The 17359-nt window shown below is 43.3% G+C and overlaps 1 protein-coding gene across 10 annotated transcripts in view; it reads left to right on the top strand.

Moving 5' to 3' along the window:
• CDK12 (cyclin dependent kinase 12) overlaps positions 1–17359 on the top strand; it is a 70500-nt gene that overhangs the window by 38961 nt on the left and 14180 nt on the right. For 6 of the 10 annotated variants that reach the window (XM_063113247.1, XM_063113248.1, XM_063113244.1 and 3 more), the window contains exons 14-16: positions 687–1104; positions 13072–13178; positions 13656–13796. In XM_063113247.1, coding sequence (XP_062969317.1) covers positions 687–1104; positions 13072–13178; positions 13656–13693 — 563 coding nt within the window. In that variant the 3' untranslated portion in view covers positions 13694–13796. Of the gene's footprint in view, positions 1–686; positions 4581–13071; positions 13179–13655; positions 13797–17359 lie in introns of those variants that run through there. The other 4 variants (XM_063113242.1, XM_063113241.1, XM_063113250.1 and 1 more) reach the window with 3 other exon arrangements.

Below are 17359 nucleotides of genomic sequence, written 5' to 3'. Positions count from 1 at the left end.
AGAAGATTAGTTTTGTCTTTATAATTATTGTAACATAGGAAGCTGAATGACATTATGGTGGTTAATATTCCCTTCTTCAGAATATGATTATGGGGAGAGGTGACTCAATTTGGAGAAGCAAGTGTATTTTTATGCATGACGGTAATGAAAAGTTTTCACCTGATTTCATCTCTCCTGTATATTCTTTAAGTTCTATTTCAGGTTAACCTTTTATCATCAAATGTTCTGTAAAATATGTTAGCCAAGTCCATGCAAGGTCTCTGTTGTACAGCAAGATTGTGTCCTAGAAATGTGACCACAGCGTGTATATTGTGTCCTCTCATCTTCCTTCTTTCTGCTTTATTTTCATTAATGTTTTGATCTAACAGCAAAAGGGTTGGGAGGCTTCCAACAGCCTACATATTAGAATAGTTCTTTAAGGAAGAAATCTCAGACAAAAATCAGTACAATCATTTCAAACATATGATCTTTTTACACCAGCTGTTAGATCCGGAATGCAACTGTTTTACTTTTGATCACTTGGTTTTATTTATAAATTGCATTTTACTGATCCCAAGATTTTATTCTTTATATATCTGGTTACTTGTATTTATTTGTTTATGTTGGGCAGTGTGCGTGTGTGTGTTTGTGTTTATAATCACATGTGATTTTTAAGATGGTGTTTAAAAGAAGTAACCCTTCCACAGCATGTCCTCCTCACATTCTTCCACCAGAGAAGAGGCCCCCTGAGCCCCCCGGACCTCCACCGCCGCCACCTCCACCCCCTCTGGTTGAAGGCGATCTTTCCAGCGCCCCCCAGGAGTTGAATCCAGCCGTGACAGCCGCCTTGCTGCAACTTTTATCCCAGCCTGAAGCAGAGCCTCCTGGCCACCTGCCACATGAGCACCAGGCCTTGAGACCAATGGAGTACTCCACCCGACCCCATCCAAACAGGACTTATGGAAACACTGATGGGCCTGAAACAGGGTTCAGTGCCACTGACACTGATGAACGCAACTCTGGTCCAGCCTTGACAGAATCCTTGGTCCAGACCCTGGTGAAGAATAGGACCTTCTCAGGCTCTGTGAGCCACCTTGGGGAGTCCAGCAGTTACCAGGGCACAGGGTCAGTGCAGTTCCCAGGGGACCAGGACCTCCGTTTTGCCAGGGTCCCCTTAGCATTACAGTCAGTGGTCGGGCAACCATTCCTGAAGGCTGAGGGAAGCAGCAACTCTGTGGTACATGCAGAGACCAAATTGCAAAACTACGGGGAGCTGGGACCAGGAACCACTGGGGTCAGCAGCTCAGGAGCAGGCCTTCACTGGGGGGCCCCAGCTCAGTCTTCTGCTTATGGAAAACTCTATCGGGGGCCTACAAGAGTCCCACCAAGAGGGGGAAGAGGGAGAGGAGTTCCTTACTAACACAGAGACTTCAGTGTCCTGAAAGATTCCTTCCCTATCCATCCTTCCATCCAGTTCTCTGAACCTTTAATGAAATCACTTGCCTGAGCGAGGTAATCATCTGCATTTGGCTACTGCAAAGCTGTCTGTTGTATTCCTTGCTCACTTGCTACTAGCAGGCGACTTACAAAGATGTTGACACCAGTTCCCCAGAATAGGCTATATAGCTAGAACATTTACTTCAACTCTACTTAGTAGATATAAGTAGAGAATATGGAGAGGGTCCTTAAATTGAAAAGTAAATGTTTCATTAGCTCATTGCCTACACTTCTGGAGCAGAAGAGAGAGAGAACAGTTTCAGTTTTAAGATGGCTCAGGAGAGGCTCTCTTTGGTTTTTGAAGTTTGGGTGGGTATTTTTTTGTTTTTCTTTGTTTTTTTTTTTTTTGTTTTTTTTTTTTGTGGTTCTTTTCTTTTGAATTTTAATTTAGGGTGGGTTCCCCCGCCCCCTTAAAGAGAATGGTGTTCATAAAATTTGAGCTGCTGCTCTTAGGCATTTGCTATAAAAGGGAAACAGAGTGGCCTGGCTGATTTAAATAAATGTTTTCTTCCTCCACCATCTCACATTTTTGCTTTTAAGAGAACACTTTTTTTTTCCGCATTGAGCATCTTGAACATATCTTTTTTCCAAATAAATTGCTCATCCTTAAAGTTTGCTCCACTTCAACAAAAGATATGCCCCTCTCCCTGCTCTTTACTAAAGCAGGTTGTAGAAAGTGGCATTCTTGGGCAAGTAGGTAGACTTTACCCAATTTCTTTCCTTTTTTGCCCATTTTCTTTCTCTCTCTTTCTTTTTGAAGCATTTGTTTGGAAAAAAATAATCGTTGAGATGCCCAAGAACCTGGGATAATTCTTTACTTTTTTTTGAAATAAAGGAAAGGAAATTCAAACTCCTATATTGTTCTCTGTAACTCTTCAATTCAAAAGTGCTTTGTTTTTTTAAAACCATGTTTTAATGGGGAAGTTGATTTGTAAATGCAGACAGCCTAGGACATTGCTGCTGAGCTGTGGTTAGAGATGATGCCTCCATACCTAGAGGGCTAGTAAGAGCAGTTCGCATATTGTTTACACATATATTTTTATGTCAAAAAAAAAAAAAAAACCAGAGCATTGTGATATTGTCAAAGAGAAAAAAATACATCCTGAAAATACATGGAAATTAACCTAGTTTAGGGTGAATATTTTTCTGAAAATATATCAATACCTGATAACTTTAAAAAAAAATAATTTGAAAACAGCATACCATGAAAAAGAACAGTATTGACATATACACATCCCAGCATGTATATCCTGCCAGTTCTTTTAGGGATTTTCCTTCAGAGAGAGTTGATTGGAGTTTGGGATTGGGTTTGGATGAAAGGGGCTAAATTATGACTTCCTGGCAAGAACTTTTCCTTATTATAAACAGGAAATGGAAAAGGGAAAGGCTGTTAGGGTGGGATAACTTGGGAGGCTTCTTATTCTGGCTTCCATTTCTATGTGAATACCAGCATATGGAGTGTTTTAAAAGCAGATACGTGTCATATAATTAATCTGCACAGATTTAGACCTTTGTGAAAGGTAGGTTAGCCCCCTTTTACAAAGAAAAGGCAAACATTCTTTAATATCTTGGAGAATAGTTCTAAAAACTCAAGTGAAGTTTCATGTTCCATGTTCTTATATTAAAAAACAAAATCTACTTATAAGAGAAAGGTACATTAATAAAATAAAATAAAATAAACCAAAAAAACTTTAAAGAAATGAAAGAAGAACCTCCTTCAGATACTTACATGAAGACTGTTTTTCCCCAGTTATTGAAATAGGTAGATATGGGTGTGTGTATTTCTTTATTCTCTGGTTTTTGGTCTGGCCTTTCCCTCAGGGCCAAACATTGATTAAAAAGAAAAACTAGCCATTTTGGCATTGATGGCTTTTTATACCAGTGTGTCCAATTAGATTTGCTAGGCTCACTGACATGCCATTGGTAAATTGCATTAAAGTTCATCTGAACTTTCTGTCTGTTGGCTTTGTAGTCTTCAGACATGGGCCTTTGTATTTTAGAATATTTGAATTTGAGATATTGAGCCCCTCTCCCCTGTTTTTGATTAAAGAATCTGAGATTGGGATACTTTCAAAAGTATCTATTCAGTGAAAAAAAATTGGTTTCCCATCCCATATGAATAAAATTCTCTCTGTATTTTCATTGTATTTTGGTTATCGGCATTCATAAATAATGCTTTTCCCTTTCTTCTCCGACCCCTTATTTTTAATTACGCCAAATATTCTAAACAATATACTTAAGCTTCCATTCCCCCATCCCTCCTAGGGAAGGGGGTGAGTGTATGTATGAGTATGTGTATGTGTATGTATGATCCCATCTCACCCCCACCCCCATTTTGGAAGACTAACCTTTAAAATGAAAAAAAAGTTTGATAACTTTGACTGTTTCTAAAAGCAGAGGAAAAAAGAAACTCATTTAAATATCCTGGAATCTTTGTGGAGGAAGAAAAGGTATTAATTTTTCAGCTATGTTATCTATAAACATGATGGAAGTAAAGGTTTGGCAGAATTTCAACTTGACTATTCAAAAATCACAAACCAAATTAATTCCATTCAAAAGTGGTTTTGGTGTTTTAATTATTGTACCATGGGATATATTAAGTCTATTAAATACATTATTTTGAACAGATGAGAAATCTGATTCTGTTCATGAATGGGAGGTAAAACTGGTTTGACCATGATCATTTTTGTGGTTTTGAAAAACAAATATGCTTAATCCAGTTTATTTAGTTTTTCTTCAACTGTCCATAGGAATGATAAGGATTTGAAAATGACATCAGATCTATATGTTTAAGCAGGGCAGTTAGCACAAATTTGTAAGTAGGACTTCTGTTAGCTTTTGCCATAGACATCACCCACCACTTGTATGTGTGTATATATAATATGCATATATAGTTACAGTGCTAAAATGGTTACCAGCAGGCTTTGAGAGAGAATGCTGCATCAGAAAAGTGTCAGTTGCCACCTCATTCTCCCTGATTTAGGTTCCTGACACTGTATTTCTTTCTCTCTCTTGCTTTTGCCCCCCCATCGGGTGTACCTTGTCTATGTACAGATATTTTGTAATATATTAAATTTTTTTCTTTCAGTTTATAAAAATGGAAAGTGGAGATTGGAAAATTAAATATTTCCTGTTACTATACCACTTTTGCTCCATTGCATTTACTTCTTAATCTGTACCCTTTGAGCATATCTAATCATGTATAAAGGACATTTTTCCTCCACTTTATCTATCTTAGGGGTTTTCTGTCTCAGAATTGATGCAGACTCATAAACTACCAAAAAAAATGTTCTCAGGGTTTGAAGTGGTGCTTGAAAACACTAGACTAGGAACTAGAGAATAAAAAATGAGTTGAGGAAAAACCATAAAATGTGATTTTTTAAAAGTAGAAAACGGTGCTGGCTGGTTGGCTCAGTTGGTTAGAGTGTAGTGCTGATAACACCAAGGTCCAGGGTTCTATCCCTGTACCAGCCAGCTGCCAAAAAAAATATGTATATATATACATATGTGTGTGTGCACGCTTGTGTGTGTGTGTATATATATATGTATATAGAAAACAGTTAAGCAAATAATGATGGTACCAAGCCATCAAAAGAGTTGAGCTTCATTTACCCTGACTCCTCCTGACAGGAGAGGTAAGTGAGTTTGAGCTCAACTGTCGTCAAGGGAAGTCAGTAAGAGATTGATTAGACCCAAAGGATAGTCTCTTAAACCAGATTACCCACTACCCGACCCCACCACAGTTCTCATGTTGGTAAAGAGCAGGGTCAGCATGGAGATTAGTGTACTTAGCTAGATTTCCTGATGCATTACCAATCCAGCAAGTGAATCAAAGTTGTCTAATGGTTAAAATTTGTATTATTTCCAAAATTTCCCATCTCCACCTGAGGACAGAATTGCTTTCCATTCCCTTTCTTGGTTTAGAACACTTGAGGGTAAATTTTACCTTGTAGTATGTCTGCAGTTCTGCTAGTTATGACGAGTAGGCAAAGGGCAGATAAAATCCATCAGGAGAAAGAAAGGAAGAGGGGAGATAAATATACGGAAATTGTAAGTAGGGTGAGCAAGTCATACAAGTTTAAGGGGTACACCAGGACAAGGGATATCAAGAGGAAGTTGAATTCAAAAACTGGTGGTGATGAGGGTTGCCAGCCTGTTTTTGAATCCTCAAAGTTTAAATATGGCGTTCCCTTGCCTGTGGGCTATCACACCTTTTTAACCCAGAAGGAGAAGGAGAGCTCAAGATTGTTCCAGTTGCTGGAATCATGTGTTCCTGGTTAGTCTCCAGAGAAAAGAAATTAGTTTTAGGTCTTTAGCAGTGCAAGTTCATGATTAGGGGTGTGAACTTCAACATACGAAAGAATATTGTTTCCACTTTATAGTAGTGGTTGTCTCTTCAATTCTGGGCCTGAAGGCTGAGGACCTAACTAACCTGGACTTTTTCTCTGTCACACCCAGGGCCGTTTCTGGCTAGAAACCATACTGTTCAGTACCTAAATTTCTTAGGCACTATCTTTTCCCAGACAGGCATCCTTATTTTATGGTAGGCTTAATGCCTCAAGAAAGTTAATTGTTAATGCTCTTGGTGCTAAACTGGGACTTTCATTGTTACTAAAGATTGCCCCATAGTTTGGCTATTTTAGCTATTGAGTGACTTCTCTTTTCACAGCTTAGTCTTCTTGGGAGTGGGAATGGGGAATTCCTCAAGTGAGGAACTACTCAACCATTCCTAGGGAGAGGTGAAACTGCTGAGTTTTCTGGTTTTCCTGAGACAAGGTGAGCATTCCTGGACACTTGGTTAATTTTACTGTCTAGGTGTGTCATTTCTCATCTGGAGGAGATTATTCCAAGCCAGGGTTGGAAAAATTTGGGGGAGTACGACACCTAAAGGAATTACTGGTGATGCTGTCCCCCTCCTCACTGTATGCAGTGGTCTCTCCATCTATCCACTTATTTCTTTTCCTATTTTTCTCTCTCCTCCCCACTCACCATCTGACTGGAATGATTTAGGCCTGCAATAGGTGTTGATTGCTTAACCCTGCTGGGTATTTAGAATTATTGCTGTTTTATAATTTTGAAGAGTAATGAGAGGCAATTCAGAAGACAAATGTCTATCTGGATCCTCAACTTATGGGGTGGGAGATAAAGGAGAAAGCTAAATAACTTATAACTAGGAGCTATCAGAGGAGCTTTTAAGTCATGTTATGTGGGGTACAAGAGATTCTTTTACAGGCCAGGAAAGGCAGGGAGTCATCTTTCGGTCTTCCTTTTCCTCTTTTAACCTTTACCTCTTCATCTTCTTCTGCCATATCCTGAGATTATTGCTTTTGCTGATGACATTTCTAAGCTCAGTTACAGATGGTGTCTGTGGGAAGTAAAGCTTAGTGAAAGAGGGCTGTGGTATCCAAGAGAAAGCTAAGTGCTGCTTTGATGCCCTGGTGATTAATCACTGGGGTGCCAAAACGCTTTGACCACTGGATTGCTCTCATTATATCTCTTATCTCAAAAATTAGTAGTTCAAGGTTGAGAGTAAGAGACTGATAGGGGATTTGTCTTTACTACCCTCTGGATGGGTAGTTGTTACTGAAGCTTTCTCAATATGCAGCCCTCAGCTACAGCATGCTTCTCTGGAATAAGACAATAAAGCCATGAAGTAAATTAAATTCACTTAGACATAGGTTCCTTAGGTCCTGGAAATAGGTGAATAGATAGGTCTTGCTCTGGCATGATTGTAAAGTAAAGATAATGTTGATACTTTTAAAGGAACGAAGGACTTTTTGTCTAAGCCAAATCATCCCTGAGGGAAGCAGCATGAAAAAACCTTTAAAAAGGCCACAACATTGCAGTCAGAGCTAACTGAAGAACAAAGCCTAGGTCATCTTGCAGGATATCTTCTCCACCTAAGGGGTCTATCTGGTGGGCTATCTCTGAAAGGGGTACAACAATGTCTCAGAACTACAACAATGCCTAATGAGGAACACCCTTGGTAGGATCAACTTGTAGGCTAACAGCCTTCCTCACTAAGGCCAATGCACTTTTGAGTGATTTCTCGGCCCTAGAGAAAACAGGCTGAATTCAAAGACTTAGAGAAAACTTAGGAGCCTGATTCCTTTTATAAATTCACGAACTTCTGAGTTTGGCCTTGTACTCGTATTTGCAATTTCTGTTAGGGGACCAAAGGCCTCATATGAGATGAAGCAATGTAAGGAAGTGGTAGAAATAAGGGTAAAAAGGGAGAATTAGAGTAGTCTGGTAGCTGGGCTACAGAAAGATACTTAGAGTATAATTGTTTATAAAGAAGAGGATCTGGGATCGAAGGAAAAATTATGGTTGAGCTAGTGAAATTTAGGGGATAATTGCCTTACAGGTTTATGATTCATTTCAGGGAGGCCCTGTTAAAGCAGCACTGTGCGTAAATCTTTACCCTTGATTACAGTTACCTTCAGGGATTGAGGATGGGCCTAGAACACTTAGGCTGGGGGATACTGTGAGGATGTATTTTCTCTAGGGAAGCTAGAGAATATAAGCAAATAACATAGGGACATTTGCTTAGCATTGCTATCTACAGAAAGAGAGTAATTCAGGAATAAGGAGGGAATGACATGGATATATCACGTTTAAAAGTTGTTTGTATTTTTTTAGTTTTAAAACTCTCCTGCAAGTGGTATTACATATTTTGGGTCAACCTGGAAACTGATATTCCTTTCCCCCTCAGTTTAGATCCAAATGAAGGCACTGCATAGAAGAGCAAACGAACCAGAATATGTGAATTAGAGTCACAGAATGTTAGAGCTACAAAAGGACATTAGTTTGTTTAGTTCAGTGCCATCTTTGGCCAGTGGAAAAACAGGCCCAGAAAAGTTGAGTAACCTGTGGTGTTGGGAGGAAGAAGGGAGAGAAAGGAAACTAACATTGTTGGGTACCCACTGTGTGTCAGGCAATTTGCCAAGTTCTTTGCTTTTATCATCTTGATTCTTAAGCACCTTGAGGCTAAGAGATGGGTGGAATAAAAGGCAAATCTCATTTGTTATCCTGAGCACTATTTAGGAGATAAAGGGGACTGGTAGACCACTTTTTCCTCTTTAACCACATAGGGCTAAAATAGAGGAAATGAAGAGTCAGCATTTGAGAATGAGGTTACTCTAAGGAAGTACTCACTAAACAATTGAAAGAGACTCAGGCATAACTTCTCCATTCCTGGAGATCTTCTAAAATGTGATGATTAAGGGCCGGCCTGTGGCTCACTCGGGAGAGTGCAGTGCTGATAACACCAAGGCCATTGGTTCGGATCCCATATAGGGATGGCCAGTTCGCTCACTGGCTGAGCGTGGTGCTGACAACACCAAGCCAAGGGTTAAGATCCCCTTACTGGTCATCTTTATAAAAAATAAAAATAAATAATAAATAAATAAAATGGGATGATTAGAGGCAGGACTGATAGGGAACAAGATTACTCTTGGCTCTGGGATTGGTTTTTATTCTAGAAAATCAGGTCATGTCCTGAGAATATAGGATTAATCTTAGAAATAGGGAACAAAATGAGGCTTCTCATCCTAAGGTATCTTCAAAGAAAGTAGTGTTTCTATGCTATAAATCTGGGAGATAAATTCCTTTGATGACCATGCTTGCTTTTTGTTTTTTTGCTTTGTTTTGTAACACTTTGAAATCATAAAACTGAATTTGTAATTTTGGAAAGTTTGGGGCAGGTGGCAGTCTAAAAATTGACAGAATAAGATTGTGTCCCTCATGGTTGTTTCATATATCTCAAGAGTTATACCATGAGGGCTGCTTCAGTGGGGAGTAGCAATATCATTAGCAGAATCATATCCTGAGTATAGGACAACCTCTGGGGGAGAAAATTGGGGGAGGGTCTCACCTTTAGGAAACTTCTGGGTCTAGTGAGAGAGATGAGTCTTTTACCTAGGTGGGGAGTGGGAAATCAGTATTTTTAAGTCAGCACATTAATGTAGGTTATAAAATAAAACAATACCCTAATAAGAGGAAGCCAAAGCAAATAAATAATCAGTAAAAGTGGAGTTAATCAAAAACAATTCTTTGAAAGTAAAGAAGATAAGGGACATGGAACCGAAGAGAGGAAGGTGAACAGAGGGAGGAGACTCATGGAAGAGGGCAGATGTATGTTTTGTGCAGAGGCCTGTGAATTGACTAACTAGGATAGTACAGGAAAGGAATATTAGAAAATGAAGTTGGAGGAGCAATCTTATTGATCTGAATGAGGAATTTCGATTTGACTTGGCAGGCAGTAACAGGGAGCAGAACATGATGAGATGGAAATGATGTTGAGGACCTTTGCAGCTGTACTTGGTCAAGGAAGCAGAAAAGTTTGCTATGATATTATTGTTATTGCCCAGACACGAGGCAGTGAGGACCTGCAACTAGAGTAGGACGAGTACAATCAGAAGAAAGGAAGTGGGTCCATAGGAACGCAAGGCTTGATCATAACTTGGATGTGAGGTTAGGGAAAAAAGGTAGCCTCAAGATGATGCTCCCAGAACATATTTGTGCTGTTGATGGTGATAAAAACATGGTAAGAGGTAACTGCTTTGTTTTTAAAAAGTAGGAAGTTAACCAGTTGATGGGGTGTGTCTGCTCAATATTGTAGAGTCTAGGAGGAGGCTATGCCCCTGGAGAATAGTGGAGCATGTACTGTGTGTCCAGATGATAATCAACACCCTGCCCTTTGCAGGTTGGAGAGCCAGGCAAGAGAGAGTGTAGTGCTGGGGTGTGCCCTTCAAGAATGCTGTCCCATTCTGGATCTGGAAAGGAAATAGTCTTTTGCCAGTTTCTTCCCCTTTAATGCTTTGAAAATGGGATATGACAAGCCTGTGGCAGCATGTTCCTGTGGATACACAATTCTCTGGCTTGATTCTTGGAAGGCCTTTTTCTGTCCCTCCCTGGGGGTCATTTGTATCTCTGATTCCTGCTCCCAGAGCCATAAAGTGGGAGCCCCCATTTATTAATTGGGTTGGGACTGGGGAGGTGGTCGGCAGGGGACTCTTTAGTGTGGCAGGCGGGGGTCTTCCTGAATGAGCCCATTAGCCAGCCCCAACGGCAGCTGAAACAGGGCTGCAGCCAAGTCCTCTCCATTTCAAAAACCCTCCATCGCCTGCAGCAGATCAGAACAAGGCCTGCGGGAGCCCTTAGCTTCTGATTGCAGCTGTGAGGAAGGACAAAACAATTTATAGGAAGCCAAGTAGCTCCTATCTCACTGTCTCTTCCTTTCTGACTTTGGGGAGGGGGCAGACTAGAATGTTGTCTCCCCTCCCATCATGGCTTCTTACAGGCACATATAGGCCTAAAGTAGGAGAGAACAGGAGTGATTGTATGGACATCGAATTGACATTTCTGTTGATGCTATGGAGGTGTTCACACATGTCCTTGCTTTCTTCTTCTCATCCACAGTTATGTTGGGTTAGCAGCCACTGCTTATATGGGGCTCCCTAGGACAAAGCCAAGTGTGCTTCAGTCGAAGGAGTTGGGGGCGGGGAGCATGCTTATCATATTTCTAGCCCCATAACCTGCCTTCAGTCTCCTATCTGCTTTATCAAGATTCGGGATTAGAGTTAGATCACTTTCTTTTCTTTTTAATGGGAGGAGTTTGGCACTTAAAGGAAGGCCTCCTACTGGTACTCACTTGTCCCTTTAGTTAAGCCTGCATGAGAAAGGCAGGTATCTACAGGGGAGCTTCTCTCTGCAATGGCTGGGAGAGAAGGTGTGAAGGGCAGGAATGTCTTACTTCCTGATAGAAAGATGCTTGCTTGCATCTTCTCCCTTATAGTCATAGATTGCCAGAAGCAGAAAAGAGGTCATGTAACCCAACCTCTCAATTTACAGAGCAGGAAACTGAGGCTTAAGGATGGGAAGTCTCTCACCCACAGTCTCACAGTACATTAGTGGCGGCCAGACAAGACTAGATCCAGGAGGCCAGAATCTTGACCTACATGAGTATAGAGCCCCCCACTTTAAGATCACCCATTCCTGAGAGCCCTGGGCTTCCTTAGGAAAGGAATCGTTGTGAGATTTTGAGGGGGGAGGGGCAGAGATTGAAGGGGAAGATTTAAAAATCATTAGTAAAAAAACTGAGAAGTTTTATGCATTTTTTCCTTAAAGAATAATCTTTCAATGACATGCAAATTGTACAAGTGCAATTTTTATTTAAAGTCAAGAGCTCTGGTTCATTGGGAAGCTAGTGGCAGCCACAGCCGAGGAGCCTGATACCCTTAGAGTTACCCCAAAGTTCACAGAGTACTTTGCCACCATCTCTGGAGGCTGGACACAGGAAAAGATCCTCAGAAGCAATGTGAGAAGCCACCCTAAATCTCAACTCAGGCTCCTTTGCATTACAATACAGCTATATGGAAAAGAAAAATCAAAAGGAAAGGTAGAAGAAAAACATTTCTTCTGTAAAACTAAGGTGGGAAGAGGGGGTCTCTGAATGAGAGATGGGATTATAAAACTCAGCAAAATGAGATAGTCTCTGAGATTATGGGAGATTTGGACGGTGGGACCCTCTACTCCTCTCTTCTCCCAATTTTTTTTTTAGCTTTAAGTTGTTTGGTGTTCTCTTTTGATAAGGCAGAAGGAAGGTAGTATGTGGTGCTCCAATGTGGGCTAAACCCTACATAGTGCTCAGTTGGCTGACATGTAGGGAAGATTCTGTAGGTCATCTCACCCTGGTGCTGAGACTCCTTTACCCTCTTTGGACCTGTCCCAATGTATCTATAGTCCCTTCCAGGGCTTGCCATCTCTGAGCATATGAGTCTGGGAGCTTCTGATGAGCAGAGAGGGGAGGGCTGAAGCATTCTTAAACTGGAAGCAGAATCTTGAAGGGAGAGAGGCACCACTGGGAAGCTCAGAGATATAGTTATGGATCTAGGTCAGAGGGGCAGAGGATCTGCAAAATGAACATTGTCTGCTGATGACAAAGGAATAGATCCCAGTATATATCCTTTACATTTTGTCCATCACACCCTAACTGATAGCACAGGGGGAATGTGGAGTTGGTCCCCATGCAAATTCATCCCTGCCTAGGGAATGTATGATAGGCCTACTTGCCCAAATTGCATCAAGTATGCTGTCCTACAGACATTCTTTCTGTTTCATGGTCAGGACAATTTTTTGCCTCACAGCCCTTCTTGAAGAAGCCGTTTTGGACAAGAGAACCTCAAATCCAAACTGGTGATCTGATCTAAAGATAGGTGGCCCTCTTGGAAGTCTCCTTCTTGCATTAACCTTATGTTGATGATTAATCCTAATTGCCCTTCATAATTCTGGGTTTCACAGCTTCTATTTCTATTGAATTTTCTAACTTGTCTCTAAGTATAGGGATCATGGTTTTGCTTTTATCAGCCTGGGAGCTAGTTCCCCAGAGATAGGAATTTTAGAACAGTTATAACTCTTTCTGGAAGCATACTTAAGGTTCATCTGAATCCCTAGAAGAGAATTTAGGTTTGAAGGAATTGGAAGAGTGGTAACCATCACCATCACCAATGCCATGGTCCTGGGTGAAAGACCAACACGCTCTTTGGTGTCTATTCCCTTGTCTCTAATGTAACCTGTCCTTTTTTTTTACAGGTGGCAGCAGCAGCAGAGATGGCTCCTGAGGAATTGGGTGATGTCCATCAGACACCTTGCATCCAGAGCCCAACAAATTCAATCTCTTCCACAGAACCTAAAGCCAGGTTGGGACCTAAGGCCAATCAGAGGCCACAAGCCTGCTTTTGTATGGGATAACCTCACCGCAGCCCCCAACCCCATCCCATCTCTGCTCTCAGGGAAGTTTCTTATTCCCAAAGATCTCTAGAGGAGTGTCCTTAGCTTTTTATTTGACCCTATTCTGGTGACCTGCTTTCTGGTTAACAATTCTCCCTTCTGACTAGAGTGTGTAACCCCTTTTCTTGGTACTGCAGTCATTTCATTCCTGTTCTTCCCTCTTGGCCAGCTGTGTTAATGGATATTCCTCTACAGTGGGATGCTGATATCAGTTACTCAGTTTATTCCCTCTCCTCTGAGACAGCTGCCCCACTCACCCACCACCTCATCCGTACCCACAGCCCTAGCTTCTTCTTTCCCAAAAAGCTATTTTCTGTCCCTTTCTTCTGAGTCAAGATAGGGCAGCTTCTCACTACCTCTAACCAGTTTCTCCACTTCCTTTCCAGGTTCAGTGGGAGATTCCACCTGTCCAAATGCTGTGTGAGACACCAGAGTAGAAGCTTGCAAGCCTGCTTCCTCCATCCCCAATGCCCAGGCCAGGGAACAGGTCACCAGCCTGCAGTACCCACCCTCACTTTTGTCCGCTGGTAGGTGTGCTGCTCCCCACTGCCCATCAGCCCAAAACGGGGTCATATACTCTGTTGTTAAATATCTCCAACAAGGGGAAGGCCTTGGTGACTCAGCAATCCATCTTGGTAACTTCCAGCCCCAATCTTTAGAAAGTCCCTCCTGGTGTCAAATGTCCATCCCTTTTTCCGTAGTTCAGAACCATTTCCCCCATTTAGTGGATGTAGGAAGGGATCAGTAAATAGATGGTATCTGATACTGGAAAGGAAGAGTCTAATGACAACCCTTTTCTTGGGGGCTAGAAGTCTGAAGCCCCAGGTGTACATTCTGCCCAGTAGCCTGGCATTCTGAGAGAGTACCTGGATCTTTTGAGAGAAAGGTGTTTTATCTGGTGTCCATTCCCCAGGACCAGGATCTTAGGCTCTGAGAGTCTGTCTGTTCCTACTCATTCCCAGATACCCTCAGGCAGTCGGGAATGGATGGCAGAATCAACCACTGAGTGCTCAGGTGTAAGCTCTCCTCTGGGGCCTTTGCAGAGTTGACAGGGGAGCCAGAGCATCTCCCTGCCTCCTGGATATCGGAAGTGACATCAGCTTATCCTCTTGACCCTAGGCCTCCTCTCTCAGCAGTGCCTCTCTCTCTGATGCAATCCAGACAGCATAAGCAGCAGGCCCAATAAGTGCCAGCTCTGGGTAAAGTGCTCCCTCCCCTGGTAGGTATATGCATTGAATTAGAGACAAACAGGTGGAATGTGATGGATAGAGGGACGTAACAGGTATTCGAAAGCAGGCAATGTCCCTGGAAGTAGTGGAGCAGTAAGTATGTATAGGGTACCATGATGGCACAGAGAGCATAACATTTATAACTCTGCCGTCTGTCTGTCAACCAGGGTATCTGATCCTCAAAGCGGCCAGCTACTGTCTTGGTTTTTCTGCCACACGAGGGCGCTGCTGACCAATTAAAATGCATGCCCCTTAGCAGAGAGTTTGGGTGAGGGCACCCTTTCCCCAAGATGGGGGTCAGAATCACCCCCAGAGATTCCAAGAAGCCAGAAGAATAATTGGTACCACTTGTTCTTCCTTTAAAATGGCCTGAGACCCTAAACACTCTGCCCTGGTGGCCTGACATCTCAGTGTGCTCACAGCTGAACCTGGGAAGCCCCCTAGCTTCAGGCACTGGCCACCCTGCACAGGTGCTTCTCTCCCTCTGGGTATAGCAGGCTGCAGCTGTCCATCCCACTGTCCCCCTGCCTTCATGACGGTCACCTTCCAGCCCAGAGGGTGGGACTGTCTGTGGTTTTCGGGGGAAAAAAATCTCTTACAATTGTTCTAAGAGGGCCGAGCCCGTGGAGCACTTGGGAGAGTGCGGCGCTGGCAGCGTGGCAACGCTCCCGCCACGGGTTTGGATCCTATATAGGAATGACCGGTGCACTCGCTGGCTGAGTGCCGGTCACAAAAAAGACAAAAAAAAAAAAAACAATTGTTCTAAGAAAAGTGTCTTTGTTAGTAAGAGAGTGCTTGGGGTGGGGGTGAGGGGGAGCATTGTAGAGCTCAAGATGGTATAGTGGATGTTTACAGCCTCAATGGCTGGAGGACATCCCAGGACACCCCAGGGCTCTGAGCCAAAAAAACATGTTAGAAAGCAGTATGTGGAGGTGGGGGCTGCTTTGTACCTTGAGCCTCAGACCCACTCTATATGGCTCTGCTATGGATGCCAAATGCTCACAGGTCCCCTATGGGAGTAAGGACCCTACGATTGACCTCAGTCTCCATGAAGCCCTTCCAGGCTGAACAAGCTAAGGGAGATGACAGAGGTTCTCCTCCTCCTTCCTACCCCCATGCCTGAGGGCCCCTCCCCAGGAGGACAGCTTGATTAAACAGTCGGTGCTGTTGGAATTACTGCACAGCTGGCACTCCCCCCAGCACCCCAAGCAGAGCAGCAGAGCAGATTAAAATCTCCAATTAGCGTTAAAGTGAGGTAAGGAGATGCTAAGTCTGCCAAGGAGGACAGTTGGAGGCCCTGGGTCGACACCCCCCCAATACTGCCTGGACTCTGAGTGCCAGCCTTAGTTATTCTTCTTTCCTAGCTCCTCTCCCAGTAGCTCTCAGTGCCCATTAGCTTTGCATCACTTGGGGCCAGAGGGCTTTGGGGAGATGCCTTATCTGACAAAATGCTGGGGGAACTGTATGTATGGAGGAGAATGAGAGCAGTCACTGCTCATCATAGGAGATTCCCTACTCACAGCCTGCCAGGCAGCCAGGCCAAGGTGACTTCATACTACTGCTGCTGCTTTTTGCCTAGAGAAAGGGCAAATGGGACAGGTCCCTCAGATCCTCTTACCTATAAGGTACTAGGGGACATGGTGCCCACACTAACATCTATCTCTGTATATTTTATCCTGTCTGACCCATCTGCTCCCACCCAGATTATGGCTTCTTCCTTCCTCCCTTCCCCCACCCTTCTCTCAGCTTTCCTGTGGTCAGGGATATTCACAGCCAGGCTTGGGAGCATCGCCATGCCCTGCCACCTGGGTCCCAGCTGGCTTCTCGTTATCTTCTTCCCAGTGTGAGGAAGAGCAGAGATATGCTAAGAATGGAGGCCTCAGACTGTCCCAACCCCTGAACATTATACCCTCTCCTAAGCCCGCTCTACCATTTTCACTTCTGCCCTTCACCCACCAATCCCAAAAGGAGGGTAGCACTGCTAGCCATGCCCTCTGACTGCCCTCTTCCCCTTTAAGGAAAATGGAGGTGAGTACCCAGCTGACTGAACCTACTCACACCTCCAGAAATTAGACACCACGGCACAGTGCCACCCTCCCAGGCTGGCACATGCTACCCTGGCAGACGTTCAAATAGCACCCCCCCATCATACTCCCACCCCTATATCTTCCTGTAACTCTCTCCCTCTTTCCTCCTCTCTCTCTCTTTCTCTTTTTTTTTTTCTTCTCAGCTCAAAGCACAGCTGAGCCTTCAAAAGGGGGGTGGGGGAGTAGAGAGACCAAGCTGGGCCAGGGGGGTGTAGAGCTCCAATAGCACGTTTTCACCTGCCATTTAATTGGATGTATTTTTAATTAATGGGACCTCAGGGACCAACATGAGACAATCTGATCTCTGAATAGAGACAGGGGAGGGATTGGGAAAGGGAGGAGGATTGGGCCACTGGGTGCGGTTACCAGGAACCCGGGCCCATCAATCATTGGCCACTTTGCTTTCTGGCATCAAGAACAGCAAGGTGCAGAAGGGGAGGCGCTGGGGAGAGAAACCAGGATTCCCTGCCAACTGACAGGACCTCCAAAAGGGAAAGAACTATACTGATTGACTCAGGTCTGGAGCCCTATATTGTGGCCAGAATATTAGGTGAGGTCCTTTTCTTGCTCCTGATTGAGCTGTAAAATTGTGAAAGGAAGGTGGGGACAAAGTTTTGAGGTCCTTGAAGAGAGAGGACAAGAACTAGGGATCATAGAACCAAAGACTGGTGAGAGGGAGGAAAAGGGCAGGGTTCAAAGATATTTCTGTATGTTTTGACATAAAATAAGTGCCCTGGAGATTACATGCAAAATGGCGTGCAAATGAGGCCTGGT

Source organism: Cynocephalus volans, chromosome 10, assembly GCF_027409185.1.
Source record: "Cynocephalus volans isolate mCynVol1 chromosome 10, mCynVol1.pri, whole genome shotgun sequence".
In the NCBI taxonomy this organism is placed as follows: Eukaryota; Metazoa; Chordata; class Mammalia; order Dermoptera; family Cynocephalidae; genus Cynocephalus; species Cynocephalus volans.
Note: the sequence above shows the minus strand (reverse complement) of the source record. Positions and strands in the feature narration are given on the sequence as shown.